Here is a 24,943-nt window from a genome sequence, read left to right as displayed (position 1 = left end):
TAAGGTTTTGAAGCTAGGGTCCTTCCTTAACTGTTACATATGGTTGTAAGGGGTAAGAGTTTCAGAGTCAGTGTTATTTCACTTGATTTTTAGTAGAATTCTAAAAAGGCCTTACACACATAATCTCTTGTAGTTTTTATCTCTGAACAAAAGATTATGCATGTGGAACATTCCTTACTAATTACTAGAAATGTATCTTTCCTTGTTTTCACAGGTGTTGTTTTTATATAGTCTATTACATGTGAGACATTCCTTATTAATTGCTAGAACTGTATTATATTTTTTATCTATCTTGTACTAGGAACGTTTCCTCCCTTTTTCAATTATATTATGCAGCTGTTGTTTTTTACTTACTAAGCCTTTTTAATGAATAGAAGGTCTGTTTTTAACGAGTAAGTCATAATAACTTATCTTTACAAAAACACGTAGTATTTGTATTAACCAATCACATATTGCCAACATAATAATTCTTTTTTTCTTACCCAAATTAATGTATTTCTTTCCCTCCCCTTTTTTGTAATGCATATAATTGTTTTAAGATTATCAGTAAAGTCACAGAATGATTTCAGATACACCGTGTTCCTGTCTTTACTATTCCTGTACTGAAATCTCTCTCAACGGGGGCCACCCGAACAAACACACTGGGGTGTTATTTAACTCAGGAAAAGAATACTACTGCATATGCATGCTTTCTTCAAATGTAATTATTTATCCAAATGCATTTATTTCAGGTGTGTCAACTTAGTTTTATGCAGAGACTAGATGTTCATCTTCTGGATTAGGACCCATAGCCGAAATTGATGACTGAAATAAAAAAAAAAACACATTTTGGTAATTATTTTGTATTCTTCATCATAACATGGAAAAATAGGTTTACTCATAATGAATAATAATAATGAAATAGGGTGGTTGGGGTTTTAAAAATGTATAAGCAGTAAAAGCAAAAATGTACACTACAGTTTTTTATAGGCTACCCAGTGTTAATGCGGCGGTGGAGACTCAGCTCCTTGCACAGATAAGGCTGCAAGGTTGCAAATGGTTACTACCTTGATGGAATGGTTTAGTCACTTCAATACCGGGCACTTTTACCCCCTTCCTGCCCAGGCAAAATTTTCGGGTTTCAGCGCTGTGGCACTTTGAATGACAACTGCGTGGTCATGCAACACTATACACATATGACATTTCTATTAAAAAAAAGTTCACACAAATAGAGCTTTCTTTTGGTGAGATTTAATCACCACCAGGTTTTTTATTTTATATTCTAACAAAAAAAGGGCAAAAATTTTGAAAAACAAAAAAAAAAAGTTTTTCTTAGTTACTGTTATAAAAAAAATCTTCAGAAGTTTAAGCCAAATTTTATTTTTCTACATTTCTTTGGTGAAACTAACCCAAATCAGTATATATTATTTAGTCTGTAGGAAAGTCATAGTCCACAAACTATGGTATATATCTGAAAATTGATCAATCCTGATTAGGGATGAGCTCGATGTTCGGGTTGAACAAAAGTTCAACTCGAACATTCGCCCTTTTACTGAACATTATGGGGCGTTTGCGGCAAATTCGGAACGCCCCATAATGCACTGCTAAATCTATCTGGTGGTGTACAGTGCAGCCGTAGAGCAGTTGCTACTACACCTACAATTTATAATAAAAATGCCATAAAACTATCCCCTATTTTGTAAATGCTATAAATTTTGCGCAAACCAATCGATAAACGCTTATTGCGTTTTCTTTTTACCAAAAATAGGTAGAAGAATACATATCGGCCTAAACTGAGAAAAAAAAAGTTTTTTATATCTTTTTTGGGGATATTTATTATAGCAAAAAGTTAAAAATATTGCATTTTTTTTTCAAAATTGTCGCTCTATTTTTGTTTATAGCGCAAAAAAATAAAAACCGCAGAGGTGATCAAATGCCACCAAAAGAAAGCTCTATTTGTGGGGAAAAAAAAGACGCCAATTTTGTTTGGGAGCCACGTCGCATGACCGTGCAATTGTCAGTTAAAGCGACGCAGTGCCGAATCGCAAAAAGGGTCAAGGTCCTTAACCTGCATAATGGTCCGGGTCTTAACCAGTTAAAGAAAAAAAGGAGACAACAATCACTTTAAGGAAAATCCAAGTGTGATACTACAAATTACACTGGGAAGATTGCCACCAAGCAGAACTAGTCACCTCTGCTTATGGTAGGATGGCTACATAGGGAAAACCGTGCAGCAAGAAAAAAGTTTGCTACTGATAAGACAGCTGCTAAAAGTTACCCAAACCCAATCTTCATGCTTGAGCATCACCTGTCTGCATTTTAAGAAGCATACATTTGTGTGTGAATCCACCAGTTTTGTTTCCTGTGATCCTTCCCTTGGATTAATTTGAGCTGAGATGTGCTCATATTGTCTTGGCCACATTCACATGGGTTACAAGAGGGAATAGTCATCTGCAGTTTGTGTTATCAGGGCCAGATTACTGACAAGGCCAGCGAGGCGGCAGTGGGGGCAGGGGCGGCGCCAGTTGTAACACACAGCGGAAGACTGCTGTGTCACGGAACTCACTGTGAAAAGTTTGGGCGAGCTGTAACAAAAGTCCCGCCCTCCTCCTAGACCAGCTAGTGTGATAGAGGCAGTGTTTTGTCTATCACACAAGCTGGTCTAGGAGGAGGGTGGGACTTTTATCACAGCACGCCCAAACTTTTCACAGTGAGCTCCGTGACACAGCAGGAGCAGGAGATGCCCGATGTGTGTAATGCACACACTGACTGGTGAAGCTACATTGTTTGGCACAGTAAGGCTGCAATGATGGTGAGGGGGGCTGTAATGATGGTGAGGGGGGCTGCAATGAGGGCACAGTAAGACAGCAATGATGGTGAGGGAGGCTGCAATGAGGGCACAGTAAGGTAGCAGTGATGGTGAGGCTGCAATGAGGACATGGTAAGGCTGCAATGATGGTGAGGCGACAATGATGGGCACGGTAAGGCAGCAATGATGGGCACGGGTTGGGGGACTTTCAGTTTATTTTTGGCGGGGGGGCAGCATTGAAGGACCCGGTTTTGGGGCGGCAAAGGGAGTAAATCCGGGCCTGTGTGTTATAGCAACATGCAAACAGTCGATTAGTTGCAGCCAGTCTATGTGTTGGCAGACTCTGCACACTGTCTGTGTCCAGGGTGTTGTATACATTTTTTTAAGATGTATTCAATATGTATTGTCAGTGTTTTTACCAGTGTTAGTTCCACTTGCGGCTCGCTCACAAGAGCGAACCGGCACTGGTGAAGGACCATTGGTAGTGAAGAGTTTCCGGTGGACATGGAGAGGTGTCCACTCCGCAAAGATATGTCTGCCAGCAAGAGCCCCTGCGTTATGTGCAGACGTTCATTTGGGAGGTATATATTCGCCCTGCGAAGACATTATCGGTTTGATAGCTATCACCCTTTCGGAGGGATGCGCTCATGTCTCTCTATGTGTCTGATCAGCACATGAAGGGACCGTGACGTGTACCTGCAGATAGTCTTGCGTCCATAGTAATGGTAGTATAATCCGGTCATGCATTGTTCTCTAAATAATTCAGAATAAAGATTTGCACCAATGGTAGTAGCGGGAGTGTGTGTGTGCGTTTGGTTGGGACAGCATTCACGATTTCTGAGGCGCCAATCTCACTACATGTGGGTCCCTTTGTTAAACTGTAGAGCAAAGTATACAGATACAAAGAGCGGGAAATTGTACATACTGCCCTGCACAGAAATGACCAGACACTCCCTAGTCATTGTCCTTTTCGATTATACACCTGTCTTCATTGGTTGAGTTTTGTGTAACACCTACTGTTTGAAGGAATGTCTGGGCTTGATTGGCTGAATTAAATAACAACCAAGCCTCAATTGTTATCCCTGTACAACTTAGCTCCTATTGTCATGCAGGACTGTCTGAGGAGCTTGCAATACGATAACAGCTGCTGTGTCTGTTTTACTTGGGAAACACGAATGCACTCGCAGTGCATTACACAAAAGAGCTGAAAAGTGCGCTTATTAGCTCAAGAGAAATTGATTACGCGTAGCATATATATAATTTAATACAACAAGGGTCGGCCAGAGGCTCTATTTGCATGTAACTACTAACAGTCGCTGCTGTTCACATACAGATTCCTAAAATATATGTAAACCCTCAGTTTAAAATAGAAATGAAAGGCAAAACATTTGTCTATATGTATATAAAAAAACATTATAAATACCCTTTTTTCCTCTTTTTTTCTTTTTTCTTTTTCTCTTATGTTCCCTGATGAAGACCTTTACATGTCTGCTGCTGGGCTTAACTTTACGCCGGACGTACAACTTACGCGCACCTCTCGTAGCCTGCGTCGGGCGGGCGCAGGTTCGTGAATCGCCGTATTTTCCTAATTTGCATATTTGAATGGCTGATCAATGGCAGAGCCACCATGCAGCCAGCGTAAATGTGCGGCCACCCTACGCCGGCGTAGACAAGTTACATCAGCGGGATTAAGCCTGTTTTTAGGCGTATCTTAGTTTGTGGGTATGGCGCACAGATACGATGGCGCATATTTGCACTTATGCGGCGTATCTGGAGATACGTCGACGCAAGTGCTTTGTGAATTCGGGCCTATATATTGTGACAGGAAGTCAGGTAAATCTGGGGGTGTTGTCACAGACGGGAGATTGCTGTGTGATAAGAAAAATCAAAAAGACTATTGTTTTCTGCTGGAAGACCAGCAGTGTCTGCCCAGCAGTAGGCTGTGCAAGACTCCATAGGTAGGTTCCTGTGTTGTGAAGGTAGACGGCCCAAGTGGCCAGGGTTTATTTTATGTTTTTTGTTTTGTTTTGTTTATGCTGTTTGGATGCTTGCACTTGTTTCCAGCAATATGGAAGAATAAACCATAACCCTTGTTTTTTCAGCCACCACGGCTGCCTCTCTGTATAATTCAGTGTGTAGTGATCCCACTCAGGAGGCCACACACCCCCGCTACCAAGCTAACCCCTTACAATATTTTAGTAATGGGTTTTGCGATTTTTTACACCACACAGTATGTGCTCAGCCATTTTTCAAATGCAATTTGTTTGGAGAAAATGAATTTTGTTGCACACAAATACAATATAATAATAATATCATATAATACCCAATATTTTGGTAAAATGTAAAAAATGATGTTACATAGCGTAAACAGATACCTAACATGTCACGTTTTAAAATTGCATTTGCCAGTGGAATGGTGGCAAACCACGATACCTAAAATTCTCCATAGGAGACACTGTTAAGATATGCGTGTGAGATTTACCTATGCATTTGCATTTATGAAAACAATTGGAAGAAGAGAAACTATCTAGAGGCTAATCCTGAAAGCCCTTGCCACATCCCAAAAATACTTGAAAGAGATAGAGGGAGTGCCCTAGGGATAGTATGGGCAGCGGGTTCTGCTGTGACCACAATCCATATTCGACTTGATGTCTAGAAATATATTGTGTGTTGCACCTTTTAGTAGCTGTATATTTATATCTTTGCTTTGTTTGTGCTTTTAGATGTTTATGTGCATATTTTTCTACATGGAATAAAGTGTATATATTTTTACATACTCCCTGTACCATTTCTCTGTCCATCCTGTTACGGTCCCTTGCCCATACTATCCCTGGGGAACTCCCTCTATTTCTTTTATGCATTTGCATTTTCACATTAGCCCCAAATTTCTTATCTGGCCTCCAATGCAGCCAATCTTGCACAGATCAGTCTGATCGGCTGCTTTCCTGGCAGCTAATGGGCAGATAAACCGAGAGGCATAACCAGAAGTTACGACATCATTGTCCCTCCCGGTTTATGGGGTCAAAGACAGGGAGGAACAATGCCAGTTCCTCTCTCTCTCTCTCTCTCTGTGCTGTGCAGCTGTTGTCGATGGCCGCAGTGCTCCTGGACTCCAAAATTGAATGAGAGAGCCTAGGGAAGGTGGCGGCGGAGGGAGTGTCCGAATCTTCTTCCCCCACCCACAAAAGTGAACAGCCACTCAAATCACTTCTGCCTCACAGGGAATTGCCAGTTGAAAATACTGATACCGAAGTGATACCTGCAGCTGCAGGCATCATCCCAGTATAACCACTGCAAACCGAGGACATTGAGATTGAGAGAGTTTAGGTCCAACTTAAGACAATATAATCAAACAGAAATTAAAAAATGCTAATTCCCCAAATGTATTTCTATACATTTTTCTGTGAATCATTTATGAAGTACTTACCGTGGCAACTATGCAGCAAGTTCCAAGGCAGACCACGACTATAGTAATACATGCAAGGATGTATTCTACTATTAAGATTCCAAATGCAAATTTATATACAGTATCATCACAGTCTCTAGGGTTGACGTCGTAGATTGAAAACACCCAGACACTTCCTAGAATGGAAAATAAAGTATTAGATCTGTACACATTTTGCTTTCACAAATGGAAATATTTGGTTCTACAATGGGATTCTAGAACAAAACACAGCCAACCAAACATTCAGAATCTATATCTATATTTAGAGATAGATAGATAGATAGATAGATAGATAGATAGATAGATAGATAGATAGATAGATAGATAGATCTATATATACAGTTGCAAGAATGATATGGATTTCTGCACAAATTGGTCATAAAATGTGATCTTATCTTCATCTAAGTCACAACAATAGACAATCACAGTCTGCTTAAACTAATAACACACAAAAAATTAAAGGTTACCATGTTTTTATTGAACACGCCATGTAAACATTCACAGTGCAGGTGGAAAAATATGTGAACCCCTAGACTAATGACATCTCCAAGAGCTAATTGGAGTGAGGTGTTAGCCAACTGGAGTCCAATCAATGAGATGAGATTGGAGGTGTTGGTTACAGCTACCCTGCCCTGTAAAAAACACACACCAGTTCTGGGTTTGCTTTTCACAAGAAGCATTGCCTGATGTGAATGATGCCTTGCACAAAAGAGCTCTCAGAAGTCCTAAGATTAACCACTTCCCTACCGGCCCATAGTAAAATGACGTCCACAAAGAACTTCTGCCGTTCAGAGTGGACGTCATGTGACGTCCTGGGCTTTCCGGGTGGTTATCTGAATGATGCCTGCAGCTAGAGGCATCATTCAGATATCCTTCTAAACTGCCGGCGATTCTGCACAACGTAAGAACGATCATAGCGGCGGTTCCGCCGCTAGATCGTTCTTACAGGCGGCGGGAGGGGACATCCCCCCCCTCCCGCCGCCATCCGGTGCTTCTCCGGGCTCTCCCGTGCCATCGGGGGCCCGGAGAACGAATCGTCCGGCGCTCGCAGGAAGCATAGAGATGACTGGTGACCAGATGGTCACCAGTCATCTCTATGACCGTCGGAGGACCCGGGCGCGATGTGATGACGTCACGCCCGGGTCCCCGTAAGTAAACAAAGCCGCGATTGCGGCTGCTAAGCAACCACAAGCATGAGATCGGTGAATTTTTTTTCACCGATCTCATGGTTTCCAGCCTGGGGGAGAGATGCAGGGTCTTATTGACCCCGCATCTCTCCATAAAGAGTACCTGTCACACACATTCCTATTACAAGGGATGTTTACATTCCTTGTAATAGGAATAAAAGTGATAAAAAAAAAAAAAAAATTAAAAAAAAAAGTGTAAAAAAAGAAATAAATATATATAAAAAAAAAAGAAATAAAAATTAATTTTTTTAACGCCCCTGTCCCCGGTAGCTTGCGCGCAGAAGCGAACGCACACGCAAGTCCCGCCGACATATGTAAACGCCGTTTAAACCACATATGTGAGGTATCGCCGCGTGCGTTAGAGTGCCAGCAACAATTCTAGCACTAGATCTCCTCTGTAAATCTAAACTGGTAACCTGTAAAAAATTTCAAATCGTTGCCTATGGAGATTTTTAAGTACCGAAGTTTGGCGCCATTCCATGAGTGTGCGCAATTTTAAAGCGTGACATGTTAGGTATCTATTTACTCGGTGTAACATCATATTTCATATTTTACAAAAAAATTGGGCTAACTTTACTGTTTTTAAAATTTTTTAATTCATGAAACAATTTTTTTCCCAAAAAAAGGCGTTTGAAAAATTATTGCGCAAATACCGTGCAAGATAAAAGGTTTCAATGAACGTCGTTTTATTCCCTAGGGTGTCTGCTAAAAAAACATATATAATGTTTGGGGGTTCTGCGTAATTTTCTAGCAAAAAAATTATGATTTGTACATGTAGGAGAGAAGTGCCAGAATAGGCCTGGTATGGAAGTGTGTATAACTGCCCGGTATGGAAGAGGTTAAGAATTGTTGACTTGCATAAAGCTGGAAAGGTTTAAAAAAAAGTGTCTCCAAAAGCCTTGCTGTTCATCAGTCCATGGTAAGACAAATTGTCTATAAATGGAGAAAGTTCAGCACTGCTGCTACTCTCCCTAGGAGTGGCCATCCTGTAAAGATGACTACAAAAGCACAGCGCAGACTGCTCAATAAGGTGAAGAAGAATCCTAGAGTGTCAGCTAAAGACATACAAAAGTCTCTGGCATATGCTAACATCCCTGTTAGCAAATCTACCATACGTAAAACACTAAGCAAGAATGGATTTCATGGGAGGATACCACAGAGGAAGCCACTGCTGTCCAAAAAAAATATTGCTGCACGTTTACAGTTTGCACAAGAGCACCTGGATGTTCCACAGCAGTACTGACAAAATATTCTGTGGACAGATGAAACCAAAGTTGAGTTGTTTGGAAGAAACACACAACACAATGTGTGGAGAAGAAGAGGCACAGCACACCAACATCAAAACATCATCCCAACTGTGAAGTATGGTGGTGGGGGCATCATGGTTTGGGGGATGCTTTGCTGCATCAGGGCCTAGACGAATTGCTATCATCGAAGGAAAAATAAATTACCATGTTTATCAAGACATTTTGCAGGAGAACTTAAGGCCATCTGTCCACCAGCTGAAGCTCAACAGAAGATGGGTTTTGAAACAGGACAACAACCCAAAGCATAAAGTAAACCAACAACAGAATGGCTTAAACAGAAGAAAATATGCCTTCTGGAGTGGCCCAGTCAGAGTCCTGACCTCAACCCGATTGGGATGCTGTTGCATGACCTCAAGAAAACGATTCACACCAGACATCCCAAGAATATTGCTGACCTGAAACAGTTCTGTAAAGAGGAATGGTCAAGAATTACTCCTGACCGTTGTGCACGTCTGATCTGCAACTGCAGGAAACGTTTGGTTGAAGTTATTGCTGCCAAAGGAGGTTCGACCAGTTATTAAATCCAAGGGTTCACATACTTTTTCCACCTGCACTGTGAATGTTTACATGGTGTTTTCAATAAAAACATGGTAACATTTAATTCTTTGTGTGTTATTAGTTTAAGCAGACTGTGATTGTCTATTGTTGTGACTTAGATGAAGATCAGATCACATTTTATGACCAATTTGTGCAGAAATCCATATCAATCCAAAAGGGTTCACATACTTTTTCTTGCAACTGTATATATTGTAAGGGGTTAGCTCGGTAGTGGGGTGTGTGACCTCCTGAGTGGGTTCACTACACACTGAATTATACAGAGAGGCAGCCGTGGGTGGTTGAAAAACAAGGGTTATGGTTTATTCTTCCATATTGCTGGAAACAAGTGCAAGCATCAAAACAGCATAAACAAAATAAAACCTAAAATAAACCCTGGCCACTTGGGCCGTCTACCTTCACAACACAGGAACCTACCTATGTAGTCTGGCACAGCCTACTGCTGGTCTTCCAGCAGAAAACAATAGTCTATTTGATTTTCTTATCACACAGCAAAGATATCCACTTCACCTTCAGAAGTCTTCCTCAGCTCACTGCTCTCCTTAACTCAAAAAGCCTCAGGATGCAGCATTGAGTAGTAATCCTCTGGACAATTTATAGAGGCGTTAATTTCCTCATTCTGAACAGCTGAAGCTAACCAACGTCCTTAAACCTTTCTGGCTACGTCTGCAGCCGATACCCGATAGTAATTGGTGAATTTTCTAAAGAAGGCAGAAATGTATCTCCCGTCTGTGACAACACCCCCAGATTTACCTGATTTCCTGTCACATAACCCCCCCCTCTTGTTTCAACCCTAGGGTGGGGACACAGGTTGCCAGGCACGCATGTACTCGGGACAAACCATCTGCATTCCCCATTTTAATACCGGGCGATGTGTTACCACAAAACTAAATTCCTGAAGGGCCAGGAACCACCTATTTATTCTCCTATTGGTCTCCTTGTTTTGTGCCATCCACTTCAATGGGGCATGATCTGTCACCAGTTCAAACTGTCTACCCACGAGGTAGTACTGGAGAGAATCCAAAGCCCATTTCACTGCCAAACACTCTCTCAATGGTGGCATAATTCTCCTCATGGGCCTTCAACTTTCGGCTGAGGTAACAGGGTGTTCCTCTCCCCTAAATAACCTGAATAACCTGGGACAGTACAGCTCCTAACCCCACATTTGGCGCATCTGTCTGAACCACAAAGTCCCGTGAAAAATCAGGCGAATTTAAAACTGGCTGACTACATAAGGCCTGTTTTAAAGCCTGAAAAGCTGTTTCTGCTTCGGGAGTCCATTTGGTCATGACAGACTCCTTCCTTTTGGTCAAATTGGTCAGGGGAGCAGCCTGTGAGGCAAAATGGGGGATAAAACTGCGATAATAACCTGCGATCCCCAAAAAAAGGAACCTGTTTCTTATTGGCGGGACGTGGCCAATCCTGAATAGCCTCAACTTTGTTTATCTGGGGCTTGATTAGACCTCTTCCAATGGTATACCCCAGATACTACGCCTCTTTGTCATGGAAGCATGAATCAGACGTACAAAACAGATAAATGAATATGAAGACTTTATTGGAAACCAAACAGCAAGGTCAAAGTCCACATTGATGATCGAAACAGCCAGAAGAGTCGTCCAACGGTGCCAGGGTCGATAGCCAGGGATGGGAGTCAGCCAAGCCAGAGTCTGTAGCCAGAGACAGGGTGAAACGAAGCCGGGAATCAGGAACCAGAAGGGACGTCCGTAGCTGGGTCGGTGACCAGGAGCAGGCAGCACGATCACAGAAGAAGTAACAGACAAAAGGCCCAAGCGAGGAACTGCTGCAGCTCCTGTCATATATATATGCTGGGAAGCCAGCTCCTCCCAGTGGGAAGGAGGAGCCGCAGTGTGGGGCAGGTTACAAGAACCCTATGAAGCAAGATGGCTGCCAGCACATGTCAGTGATGAGAAGCTTGCAGAAAGGTAAGACCATGACAGTACCTCCCCCTCAAGGGCCCCTCCTCCGCGGCGCGAAATACGGCTTCTGGGGAAAGCGCGCCTGGAAGGCTCGGAGGAGGACAGGAGCATGGACATCTGCGGAAGGAACCCAGGAACGCTCCTCTGGACCATACCCACGCCAGTGGACCAAGAACTGCAACCGGCCACGGACCAATCGTGAGTCCAGGATATCGCTCACCTCATATTCTTCATGATCGCCCACCTGGACAGGACGAGGCCGAGGAACCGAGGAGGTGAAGCGATTGCATATTAGTGGTTTCAACAGGGAAACGTGAAACACATTGGAAACCCGCATTCCAGGTGGAAGCGCGAGGGCATAGGCAATAGTGTTGCTCACGAATATTCGTATTGCGAATATTCGGCTCGAATATGGCATATTCGAGTATTCGCGAATATATCGAATTTCGCGGCCAATATTCGCTATTCCGAATATTCGCATTTTTTCAATTTTATTTTTAAAACAGATCACATCCTAGTGATCTCCATCGACGTCTAAAAGCATTGCTGGTATGATTAGAGACACTGGGCCGAGTAGCTGAAGCGATCATTTTATATTGCCGAATATTCGCAATGCGAATATTCGGCAATAGGAATATTGCGCGATTATTTTCTCCGCCCTTCTTTTGCATCAGAGCCAATCAGAGTTCTCCTACCACAGTTGTCGAAATTCCGCAATCAATTTCGTATTTGCGAAATTTCGATAATATATCACGAATATTCGATTTCAGCATGAGCCAATCAGAGTTCTCCTACCGCACTTGTCGAAATTTTGCAATTATTTTCGCATTCGCAAAAATTTCATTTGGATAAAATATCACGAATATTCGATTTTTGCGAATATTTCTCGAATATTCGGCTATATATTCGTGATATATCGCGAAATCGAATATGGCGTATTCCGCTCAACACTACTGGGTTCACCCTGCGGAGCACACGGAAGGGACCAACAAAGCGAGGAGCCAGCTTGGGAGTAGACACTCGGAGTTTGAGATTGTGAGTGGACAACCATACACGATCTCCGACCTGGTAGGAAGGAGCAGGCAACCGTATGCGATCAGCCTGGAGTTTCTGGCGCTGCGCAGAGACCCTGAGGGACCTCTGGATCTGTACCCATGAAGCACGTAGGGCAGAAAGGTGGTTCTCCACAGCCGGAACATCTTGGGGGAGAATGACTCCGGTAATACGGCAGGTTGGAATCCATAATTGGCCATGAAGGGAGACATCCTAGAGGAAGAGTTAACCGCTGTGTTCCTGGCAAACTCAGCCCATGGCAGAAGGTCAACCCAATTGTCCTGATGATTGGAGACATAGCAACAAAGAAATTGCTCCAGGGCTTAATTGGATCGCTCTGCGGCCCCATTGGACTGAGGGTGGTAAGCCGAGGAGAAGGAGAGTCGAATACCCAACTGAGAGCAAAAGGCACGCCAGAACCTGGACACAAACTGACTCCCTCGATCCGAAACTATCTCCTTAGGCAAACCGTGCAACCGGAAGACCTCCCTGGCGAAAACCCTGGCCAATTCCTGTGCAGTGGGTAACTTCTTGAATGGAACACAGTGGCACATTTTGGAGAACCGATCCACAATCATGAGAATGACCGTATGGCCTCGGGACACAGGAAGGTCCACAATGAAGTCCATCCCTAGGTGTGACAATGGGCGCTCCCCATTGTTAATGGGCTGTAGAAGTCCCAACGAAAGGTGCAGCGGGGGATTTATTCTGGGCACAAACAGAGCATGCCGCTACATACGCGGCAATGTCAGACCGTAGAGAAGGCCACCAGAACAAACGTGAGACAGCCCAGGGCAGCTGATTCTTTCCAGGATGCCCCGCGGTCTTGGAGTTATGGTAGGTTCGCAACAACCGGGTGCGCAACTCCTCAGGCACGAAGCACCTACCATTGGGTCTCCCGGAGGGAGCACCGGATTGAGCCGCCAGAATATGCTCTCCAAGAGGAGATGTCAAGCTGGTGCGGATGGCGGCCAGGATCTGATTAGGAGGTATGACCGAAGTCGGTATCGAATCCTCCTTGGACGGTTCGGAGTATTGACGTGATAAGGCATCCGCCCTGATGTTCTTGGAACGGGTAAGTAGGAGACCACGTAATTAAAGCGTGACAGGAACAGAGCCCATCTGGCCTGACGGGGTGTCAATCTCTTGGCCTCCGAAAGGTACGTCAGATTCTTGTGGTCCGTCAGGATGAGAACCGGAACCACAGAACCCTCGAGCAGATGTGTTATACCTGAAGGGTTTCACATGTACTGGCACTTTAAGGCTGGCTCCACCCAGCAGTGATGACAAGGGTCAAGGGATATAGTAGCCATCTTAGAGAGACCACATGTAAGAAGCAGAGATATGTATTGTCCTGAGATGCATGTTGCAGTGTACAGGCTGTACTGAATAAACATCCATTGTTCCAGCCCAGAGTCTTGTGTCCCTCACAACACAGAGGATATAACAGTGGCGACGAGGATGGGATTTACAAAGTGTCTATCAGTCTGAGAGAGAGACAAAGACATTGTGGATTGTCACCTGGATAAAAGCAATCACAGATCCCAGCAGGAAAATGTCATTAATCGGGACATTAAGTGAGTTTGAGGGAGAACAGACATCCTGGAGTTCCTGGGTTGAGAGACTGGAACAGTATTTCAGTGCAAATGACATCCCAGACAACAGGCAAGTAGCAGTGTTTCTGACAGTGGTTGGGGCCAAGACATATGACACTCTTAGAGATCTGCTTTCCCCTGTAAAACCAGCAGCTAAGACATTGGCAGAGCTGCTGACACTGCTAGAGGATCACTTCCAGCCTAAACCATTAGAGATTGCAGAAAGATTTTGCTTCTATCAGAGGCAGCAACAGACAGGTGAAGAGATTAAAGTTTATGTGCTCGCCCTTCGCAGACTAGCCTCTACCTGCTCTTTTGGGGACTACCTACCTACTGCACTGAGATATAAGTTTGTTATGGGACTGAATTGTGAGTCAACACAAAAGAGACTGTTAACAGAGAAAGACCTTACCCTTACAAAGGCAATTGAGATAGCTTCAGTGATGGAAATGGCTGTGAAAGATACAGAGGAATTGAACCCCCAGAGCAGAAGGGAAGAGGTGAAGCAGGAAGTTTTCAGAACAGTAGTCAAGCCAACTGTCGCAAACTGGAACTACAGACCCCCACCAAGCCGGGAGTCAGCTTGCTACCGTTGTGGCAATACAGACCATGACCACAAAGTCTGCCGGTTTAAGGATCAGACCTGTCATAATTGCGGTAGGACCGGCCATCTGAAACGAGTTTGCCGTAGCAAGAAGGTGCGAGATAAACAACCTCTGAACCCCAAGACTAAGACATATATGGTGGGAAGATATACATCATCATCTGAGTCAGAGGATGAGCACGTGCTCCACAGGTTAGACATACATCATATGCATTCAGCACCCTCCGCAATGACTGTAGATGTAACCGTTGAGGGAAAGAAACTCAGGATGGATGTAGACACAGGAGCAGCAGTTTCAGTTATCACCCAGAAACAATGGAGACAACTTCAGACCCGAAAAACTGTCCGCCCAACACCAATCAAACTGCAGACATACTCAAAGCAGATACTCCACCCACTGGGTTACGCAAAAGTAAAGGTATTGTACAAGGGTCAGACAAAGAGACTGCCATTATATATCCTAGAAAATGGGGGACCCCCTCTCTTTGGGAGAGACTGGATTGCTCACTTTGGTATGCCAGACATCGCCATAAGTCCCTGTAACACCGTTACAATTCCATTAGGAGATAATGAGGGATGGGTGGTGTCCCTGAAGCAGCGGTTCCCAAAGATTTTTGATGACCAGTTGGGAAAAATAAAGCATGACTGTGTGAGACTCAAGCTGAAACCCAACGCTCAGCCTAAGTTCTTCAAAGCTCGGACAGTACCTTTCGCACTCCGAGCAGGTGTGGAAGCAGAACTAAGTCGGCTGGAGGAACAAGGTGTCATCTCAAAGGTAGAGCACAGTGAGTGGGCATCACCAGTTGTACCGGTAAAGAAATCGAATGGGGACTTGCGCATTTGTGGCGATTTCCGCATGGCACTGAACTCTCAACTACCCAGAGTAGATGACATTTTTGCCTCTCTTGCAGGAGGTCAAAAGTTCACCAAGCTTGATCTCAAACAAGCATATTTACAATTTGAGGTCCATCCTTCTTCCCGCAAGTTTCTGACCATCAACACCCACAAGGGACTGTATCAATATAATCGGATGGTGTTTGGGGTAGCCTCTGCCCCAGCCATTTGGCAACGAAAAATGGACGAGATTTTGGCGGACATTCCTTTCACTCAGTGCCTGCTAGATGACATGCTCATTACAGGACGGACCGACCAGGAACACAAGCAGAATGTGGAGCTTGTGTTGGCGAGACTCCAAGAACAGGGTCTGAAAGTGAACTTAGCAAAATGCCAATTCATGGTGCCTAAATTGGAGTTTTGTGGCCACCTTGTGGATGCAGAAGGTATACACACCACGGAAGCCAAGGTTGATGCTTTAGTCAAAGCTCCAGCCCCAACCAACGTCCAGCAGCTGCGATCATACCTTGGCTTGCTGAACTATTACCACAAATTTCTGCCAGATCTGGCACACACCTTGTTTCCGTTGAACAAGCTTTTGGAGAAACACTCCAGATGGGACTGGTCGGCTGCATGCCAACGTGCTTTTGAAGTTTCTAAGCGGAAGCTGTTGGCGTCACGCATGCTCGTGCACTATGACCTCCAGAAGCCTCTCACCTTGGCTTGTGATGCCTCACCCTATGGTCTGGGGGCGGTACTATCTCACATCTTACCAGATGGGTCAGAAAAACCAGTGGCATTTGCCTCCAGGTCTTTGACAAAAGCAGAAAGCAATTACTCACACATTGACAAAGAGGCTCTTGCGCTGATATGGGCAATTAAGAAGTTTCATCTTTACCTGTATGGTAGGGAATTCACCATACTGACGGACCATAAACCACTCCTTCAGATCTTTAGCCCTGACAAAGGCATCTCCCAGACTACTGCGGCCCGCCTCCAACGCTATGCCCTATTCTTGGGGGCATACAGCTACAAAATTCAGTATCGTGGTCATGATGCCAATGCTAATGCGGACGCTATGTCCCGACTGACAGGGAGGTCCATGGACTCTTCTCCACCGGTCAAGAGTTGTCGTTACACCAGCCTGTCCTTCTTGTCTTCTGGGGAGATAGCAGCCCATACAAACAAGGATACCTTTCTGAAAACCATACTCTCCTGGGTACGTTCCGGTTGGCCTGCAACTGTCACACAGGAGTATGAACCTTATTTCCGTAGGCGTATGGAATTAACTGTGGCTGGCAACTGTGTTTTATGGGGAGACCGAGTGATCATTCCACAGACCCTCCGGAGACACATTCTGGACTTGCTACATACTGGTCATCCCGGGAGCACACGTATGAAACAAAAGGCCAGAGGCTATGTGTGGTGGCCAAACCTAGACTCAGATATCACAACATATGTGAATGCTTGTGCTGGATGTGCACAAACGGCAAGAGACCCTCCTCGAGGGTGCGTCCAGCCCTGGACTTGGCCCACGGTTCCTTGGTTTCGCCTACACTTGGACTTTGCTGGCCCGATCAGAGGACACACCTTCTTGATCATAGTGGACGCCCATTCAAAGTGGCCTGAGGTCATTCCTGTTACTCAGCCAACGACTAAGGCAACGGTTTCCATACTGTTACATCTCGCTGCTACGTTTGGATACCCCAGAGAAATTGTCACAGACAACGGTGCACAATTCACCAGTCAGGAGTTTCAGCGTTTCCTAGCTGCCCACAACATCAAGCACAAGTTGACCGCACCTTACCACCCGGCTACAAATGGTCAAGCAGAGCGGTTTGTGCAGACTTTTAAACGCTATTTCAAAGCTACAGTGGCTGCAAGTAAACAACAGTCCCTGTCACCCCAGCAGCTGGACTCCTTCCTTTCTGCTTACAGAAACACACCACATGCAACCACTGGGAAAACTCCAGCAGAACTCCTTCTGGGGCGGCAGCCATGGACTGTTTTGGATATGCTCCGCCCTCAAACAGTCCAGGAACATGTACTACAGTCCCAAGACAAGATGGTCCAACACAATGAGCTCCCCCGATTCACAGCCCAACAAAAGGTATGGGCCCGATCTTATGGGGCTTCCAACACCCATTGGCTTCCTGCTGTCATTGCAGAGACCTTGGGACCCAAGATGTACAAGGTACGCCTGGAAGATGGTTCCATTTGCAGACGTCATGCGGACCAACTGCGTCCTCATTCTCAACTGCCCGAATCCCTGATGCCGGCTGAACCATCAGTGTCTCAAGGATCGGCTCCCAGCGAATCAGGATGCACAGAGACTGATGATTGTGGGGACTCTGAACTTTTGAACTCGTCTCCAACAGAGCCCTCTAGCTCTGGTCCGGAGGTCTGTTTACCCTCTGAGCTGGGGGATCCCTTCTTGGCCCCGCCGGTACCCATTCCGGCCAGCCCTGTTTCCTCCGGTCCAGAATCGCTGGATGCCCGGCCTCAACGACACTGTCGCCCTCCTGACCGGTTTCAGTTGCAAGAGCGGTTACGAGACTTTCGACGGGGCCGACGGAAGTGATCCGATGACATATTAACCCTGCAACGGTTCCTGGAAGCTTGAAGTCCCATAATTCTCCTGTGTTTGGAGGACTGTTATTGGACAGCTATCAGTTAATGTTTTGTGCCTGTTATTGTTTTGTTGTGTTTTTTTTTTTGTTTTTGTTTTTGTTTTTTTTAGGGATGGATGGAAGGTGTTATACCTGAAGGGTTTCACATGTACTGGCACTTTAAGGCTGGCTCCACCCAGCAGTGATGACAAGGGTCAAGGGATATAGTAGCCATCTTAGAGAGACCACATGTAAGAAGCAGAGATATGTATTGTCCTGAGATGCATGTTGCAGTGTACAGGCTGTACTGAATAAACATCCATTGTTCCAGCCCAGAGTCTTGTGTCCCTCACAACACAGAGGATATAACAAGATGCCTCCATTCTTTGAGAGCCTGCACGATAGCTAACAACTCTCTGTCGCCAATCTGGTAGTTGCATTCCACGGGAGACAGCTTCCTGGAGTAGAACCCACAGGGAAGCAGAGGGCCCTCTGGTGTCCGACGCTGAGACAGAAGGGCGCCTACTCCCGTCTCAGACGCATCCTCAAGGACGAAGGGCAACCCAGGATTGGGATGAGACAGTATAGGAGCCGAGGCAAAGGCTGATTTTAGAGCCTCAAAAGCCAGGATGGCCTCGGCCGGCCAATCATGGGAATTACTGCCCTTCCTGGTCAGATCCGTGAGAGGCTTGGCCAGCATGGAGAAGTCCCTGATGAACTTCCGATAATAATTGGCGAAGCCCAAAAAGCGCTGCAGGGAATGAAGACCAGTGGGCTGTGGCCACTGTAGGACTGCCGAAACCTTCTCAGGGTCCATGGAGAACCCCTCCGTGGAAATGATGTAACCTAAGAAGGTTACCTGGGACCGGTGAAATTCGCATTTCTCGAGCTTACAGAAAAGCTTGTTCTCTCGCGACCGTTGCAACACTCGCTTGACGTCCAGGATGTGGACCTCCATGGATTCAGAGTATACCAAGATATCGTCCAAATAGACCACTACACACTGCTGCAAGAGGTCACGAAAAACATCATTGATAAATTCCTGAAAGACTGCGGGCGCATTGCACAACCCAAAGGGCATAACCAGGGATTCGTAATGACCGGTCCTGGTGTTGAACGCGGTCTTCCACTCATCACCCTCCTTGATTCTTACAAGGTTATATGCAGCCCTCAGGTCGAGTTTGGTAAAGACCGTTGCCCCCTTGAGACGGTCGAACAACTCGGAAATCAACGCAATCGGGTATGCATTCTTGATCGTAATGCTATTTAGGCCCCTGTAGTTGATGCAAGGCCTCAATTCTCCACCCTTCTTCTTTACAAAGAAAAATCCAGCCCCCGCTGGAGAGGAGGATTTGCGAATGTGCCCCCGGGAAAGCGCCTCTCTCACGTACTCCTCCATGGCTTCATTCTCAGCAACCGAGAGTGGATATACCCTGCCACGAGGAGGAATGGCACCAGGTTGTAAATCTATGGCACAAATCGTAAGGGCGGTGCGGAGGCAGGGCACCAGCGCGCACCTTATCGAATACATCTAGGTACTCCCTGTATTCAGAGGGCAACACGGAGTCCGAGGAGGCGCACAACACCTTGACAGGCCCATGGATGCAACTAGCCCCACACTGTGGGGACCACGAGAGGATCTCGGCCGATCTCTAGTCGAAAGTCGGATTATGCCTCTGGAGCCAGGGGTACCCCAAGACCACCGAGTAGTGAGGAGACGAAATTACTTGAAGGCAGACCGATTCCCTGTGAACGGCCCCAATGGCTATCTCCACAGGAAGGGTCTCATGAGTCACCTGCGGCGGCTGAAGGGGTCTGCCGTCAATCGCCTCAAGAACCAGCGGAGAAGCTCGAGCCTGCAGAGGAATGGAGTTTGCGGCAGCAAATCTACTGTCGATGAAAAGGCCACCAGCACACAAATCCACCAACGCCTGGGCCGCCACCGAGCCCCCGGCCCAGGAGAGGACAACGGTGAGCAATGGTTTCTCAGCACGGAAAACCGGGGACGAAGAAACACCCAAGATCTGTCCCCGACAGGATCTCAGGTGCGAGCGTTTCCCGGACGGTTTGGACATGACAACCGAAAATGCCCACTGAGACCGCAGTACATGCAACGACCCTCACGTCTCCGAAGTGCCCTCTCCCCCTCAGACAGGCGAGCAAACCCCAGCTGCATGGGCTCACCCCCAGACACGTCAACCCCAGGAGGCGTGGGAGGAGAGGGAGGCACGGGTGGGACCGCAAACGTAGGCGCCAATCTGTTGAGAGGCCTCCGCAGGCTCTCCTTAAAGGAAGGTCCCTCCCTGAGTTTGGTGTCAATCAATATCAGGAAAGAAATGAGAGCCTCGAGCTCCACGGGTAGGTCTTTAGCCGCAATCTCATCTTTCAAGGTGTCCGAGAGACCATGGGAGAAGGCAGCCAGCAGAGCCTCATTATTCCAGCCCACCTCTGCTGCCAGGGTATGAAACTCAATGGCGTATTCGGCTACCGATCGTGAACCCTGTCTGATGGACATGAGGAGCTTCGCAGCAGAGGCAGAGCAAGCCGGCACATCGAAAGCCCTCCGAAGAGAAGCAACAAAACCGGAAAACTCGGCAACCACCGGATTGTTGTTCTCCCATAAAGGACTTGCCCAGGCCAAGGCCTTGTCCGAGAGCAGCGAGATCAGGAAGCCCACCTTCGATCTCTCAGTGGGGAAAGCATGTGGCAGCAATTCGAAATAAATGCCCACTTGGTTAAGGAAGCCTCGGCACTGAGTTGGCTCACCCCCAAAGCGCTGTGGGAGGGGGGCAGAACCAGTCATACCCCGAGACACCACAGGCGCAACAACGGGTGCCGGGGTAGACTCTGGCGCAACAACCGGAGCGGCAGTAGGAGCGGTAACCGGAGCGACAATCTGCCTATCAGCAGCAGGAGCGAGATGAGCAGTGTGTGCAAGCAGGGTTTGCAACGCCTGAGCGAACTGACCCAGCAGGCGGTCCTGCTGATCAAGTCTGGCAACCAGCATGGGTAGTGAGGATGGCCCTGTACCGTCAGGATTCATGGCTTGGGCCTAATGTCATGGAAGCATGAATCAGACGTACAAAACAGATAAATGAATAAGAAGACTTTATTGGAAACCAAACAGCAAGGTCAAAGTCCACATTGATGATCGAAACAGCCAGAAGAGTCGTCCAATGGTGCCAGGGTCGATAGCCAGGGATGGGAGTCAGCCAAGCCGGAGTCTGTAGCCAGAGACGGGGTGAAACGAAGCCAGGAATCAGGAACCAGAAGGGACGTCCGTAGCTGGGTCGGTGACCAGGAGCAGGCAGCACGATCACAGAAGGAGTAACAGACAAAAGGCCCAAGCGAGGAACTGCTGCAGCTGCCGTCATATATATATATGCTGGGAAGCCAGCTCCTCCCAGTGGGAAGGAGGAGCCGCAGTGTGGGGCAGGTTACAAGAACCCCATGAAGCAAGATGGCTGCCAGCACATGTCAGTGATGAGAAGCCTGCAGAGAGGTAAGACCATGACACTCTTCTAACCCAAGGGTAAATTTTTTTTGGATTGGCTGTAAACCCGGCTTCCCAGATGGAATCCAACACAGCCTGAACTTTTGGTAAGTGTGAGTCCCAATCCTCACTGTGGATGACCACATCATCGAGGTATGCAGCAGCATACCCTCTCTGTGCACCTCGAGGTCATCAAACCCTATCGGCCGCTGTTCCTCTTCTGAGGTAGCCGGCTCCTCCCTAGGGACTGGTGTTTCACCTGCTAAGACTGACAACGGAAACTCAGGAGAATCCTCACAGTTAGAGGATTCTGGAGTAGATGGTTCAGGCTCAGAAGAACCACTTACTGGGGAATCTGGGCAATCCCAGAGTTTCCAGAACTTTGGGAAATCCCTTCCCACAATGGAGTCATGTGGCAGTTGGGGAACTAGACCCACTTGTTGACATAAGTTACCGAGGGAGGTTTCAAAGGAAACCATAGTCACCGGATATTCTCGAGTGTCCCCATGTACACAAACTACAGCCATTTTCCTAGGATGTAAGGTTTTTCCCACCACTAGATCACTTTTCACTAAGGTGACCAGGCTACCTGAATCCAACAATACCACAACATCTTTACCATCTAAGCACATTCTACATAAAGGTTTCTCATTCCCCTTTACTGCAGTGCATGTGGTTGCAAAAAGGGACTGTCGTCTCTGTCAGAAAGTCACACTGCATGGGTTCATCAACCGCTGGGCAAACCGCTGCTACATGTCCCTCTTCCCGGCAACGGTAACAAATCATCCTTCTGGTCCTCTCTTGTGGGATGGGTCTTCCAGGCCGCTCTCGCCAACCACTAGCAGTGGTTCCGATAATACCTCTAGTTGTTCTTTGGTAATAAGTGGCTTACCCGAAAAGTCGGTATGTTACTGGCCTGACTCCCAACCTCGGCCTGCTGTCTCTGAAGCTGTTTCACGATGGCCTCCATTTGCTGCTGGTGTCTCTGTTCCAAGCATGCAATGCTCTCTTGGTGAGCTTGTTGTTGAGCTGCAATGCTCTCTTGGTCAGCTTGTTGTTGCGCTGCAAGGCTCCGCTGCAAACCTGCATTTGTCTGCTGTTGATTTGCATTTGCTATAGCCAGCTGCTTCAGTATCTCCTCCATTTTGGGTTTACTTTAACTGCCCGCGGCACTCCACCATGTGTAAGGGGTTAGCTCGGTAGAGGGGTGTGTGACCTCCTGAGTGGGTTCACTACACACTGAATTATACAGTGAGGCAGCCGTGGGTGGTTGAAAAACAAGGGTTATGGTTTATTCTTCCATATTGCTGGAAACAAGTGCAAGCATCAAAACAGCATAAAATAAACCCTGGCCACTTGGGCGGCCGTCTACCTTCACAAAACAGCCTACTGCTGGGCAGACACTGCTGGTCTTCCAGCAGAAAACAATAGTCTTTTTGATTTTCTTATCACACAGCAAAGATATCAACTACCACTTCACCTTCAGAAGTCTTCCTTAGCTCACTGCTCTCCTTAACTCAACAAGCCTCAGGATGCAGCATTGAGTAGTAATCCTCTGGACAATTTATAGAGGCGTTAATTTCCTCATTCTGAACAGCTGAAGCTATCCAACGTCCTTAAACCTTTCTGGCTACTTCTGCAGCCGACACCCGATAGTAATTGGTGAATTTTCTAAAGAAGGCAGAAATGTATCTCCCCCAGATTTACCTGACTTCCTGTCACAATATATATATTATATATATTTGCATCCACGTTTATACCCCAATGGTATAAAAAATGGTAATATGTTTTCCTGGCTTTACCCCTGCCATAAACACACATACACATACCTGGTACTAAGATCTTTGAATTTCTTCAATGTCCCTCATGGTACTGAGCTTCCTGCTAGGTAACAATCTCTATTACTGCAACTCCCTCCTTGTTGGCTTACGTTTACATCTAGACTATCCCTCATTCAGCCTATATTGAATGCTGCTTGCAGACTTATTCACCTTACCAACCTTTCAGTGTCTACCACCTCTCTCTGCCAATTCTCTGGTCTGGCTTCTGCTCTTCTAATAAATTTCTAATTACTAACACAAACATATAAAATTATCCACAACTCTGCCCTCAGGTACATCACCAATCTTATCTAAAAATATCACCCAAACTGTACCCATCACTCCTCTCAAGACTTTCTGCTTTCTTCTAACCCCCTCCATGTTGACCTCCAGGACTTCTCCAGAGCCTCTTCCATCCTCTGGAAATCCCTACCCCAATTGGCTGTCTTCTGTGTTCTATCACTTCAAGAAAGCCTGTTTCACCTAAAAACGTCTTTTACATTCTCCATAAAATCATCCTTCACAGTTTTTAACTTTTATATCACTTGATTTACCCTTTTAAGGTTGGGGCCCACTGATCCTTGCAGTCATTTTTACAGTGACGAAAATGAAAAGTATAGCACATTTCCGTCCACTGACTAATACTATGACGAAAATCAAATCCATATTTGTTAACAAATTAAATGGGATGAAAATGACAAGGAGGGACGTTTATCCTCATGGACTAACATTTCGGTTTTCACAGAAGCTTTGCCTGCTTCCGCTCCCAGCATGGAAGCAATCGGCTGTGCCCGCAACTGCCAGAGACCAGAGCAGCACTGTGCATAACAGACAGCCAGGCCTCCCGAGTCCAGGAGAGACTGTCCCACTCCCAGGTCTCGATTCATGAGATGACCGCCAGCCAGGCACCCACGTCCAAAGCAGAGTACAGAGCAGAGCAGACTGTGAGTGTGTAGTACATTTCAATTACAGCAGGCTGGAGGCTTCTCCTCAGACCACCATTCAGCACTGTGTGTGCATTACAAAGGCCTCCTCTGACCAGTGGCATCCCGGGCACTGTGCATTACAGGCCATCAGACCTGAGACCACCATTCTGCACTATGCAGCATTACAGGCCTCCACAGACCACCGTCCAGAGCACTGTGCAGCATTACTGGCCTCCTCAAACCACTGTCCAGAGCACTGTGCAGCATCACAGGCCTCCTTAGACCGCCCGGCTAAATCTGTATCTGAGTTTGTTCAAACCTTAATACCATAAATAATAACAACATGATATTAGATTTTTAGTAAAAAATTTGTTTGAAAGTTTTTGAGAAATGCTTAAAAAATATATTACAATTTAACTAAACCCCTTTGATTTTACTTGACTAAAATGCACTGGAGATTTTCATAGACTAAAATACAATGACTAAAATGTAACGAAAATGGCATTTTAGTCAAAGACTATGACTAAAACTAAAACACTTGCAGAAGACTAAAATGGGACTAAAACTAAAATGCTTATTTAGTCCTAAGACTGCCAAAATGAACACCTTAACCCTTGTACTGTAACCGTACAGTCTCCCTTTATTTTGTAAGGCACTGTTCAAACTTGACATATAAAAATCATATATTATATTAACAGAAATAATCAGGGATGGAATAGTCAGACTGTGGTCTCTATATTATAATATAAAATGGGCCTAAGTCAGGGGTGCCCAACCAGTGGCCCGGGGG

The 24,943-nt window shown here is 46.0% G+C and overlaps 1 protein-coding gene across 2 annotated transcripts in view; it reads right to left on the bottom strand.

Moving 5' to 3' along the window:
- Positions 1-342: 342 nt before the first annotated feature.
- LOC120917508 (transmembrane protein 272-like) overlaps positions 343-24,943 on the bottom strand; it is a 56,304-nt gene continuing 31,703 nt past the window's right edge. For both annotated transcript variants that reach the window (XM_040328846.1, XM_040328847.1), the window contains 2 exons: positions 6,216-6,370; positions 343-804 (listed from right to left, as the gene is read on the bottom strand). In XM_040328846.1, the coding sequence (XP_040184780.1) occupies positions 748-804; positions 6,216-6,370 (212 nt within the window). In that variant the 3' untranslated portion in view covers positions 343-747. The remainder of the gene's footprint in view (positions 805-6,215; positions 6,371-24,943) is intronic.

This window comes from Rana temporaria, chromosome 11, assembly GCF_905171775.1.
Source record: "Rana temporaria chromosome 11, aRanTem1.1, whole genome shotgun sequence".
Classification (NCBI taxonomy): Eukaryota; Metazoa; Chordata; class Amphibia; order Anura; family Ranidae; genus Rana; species Rana temporaria.
The sequence above is the reverse complement of the archived record's forward strand: the minus strand, read 5'-3'. Positions and strand labels throughout refer to the sequence as shown.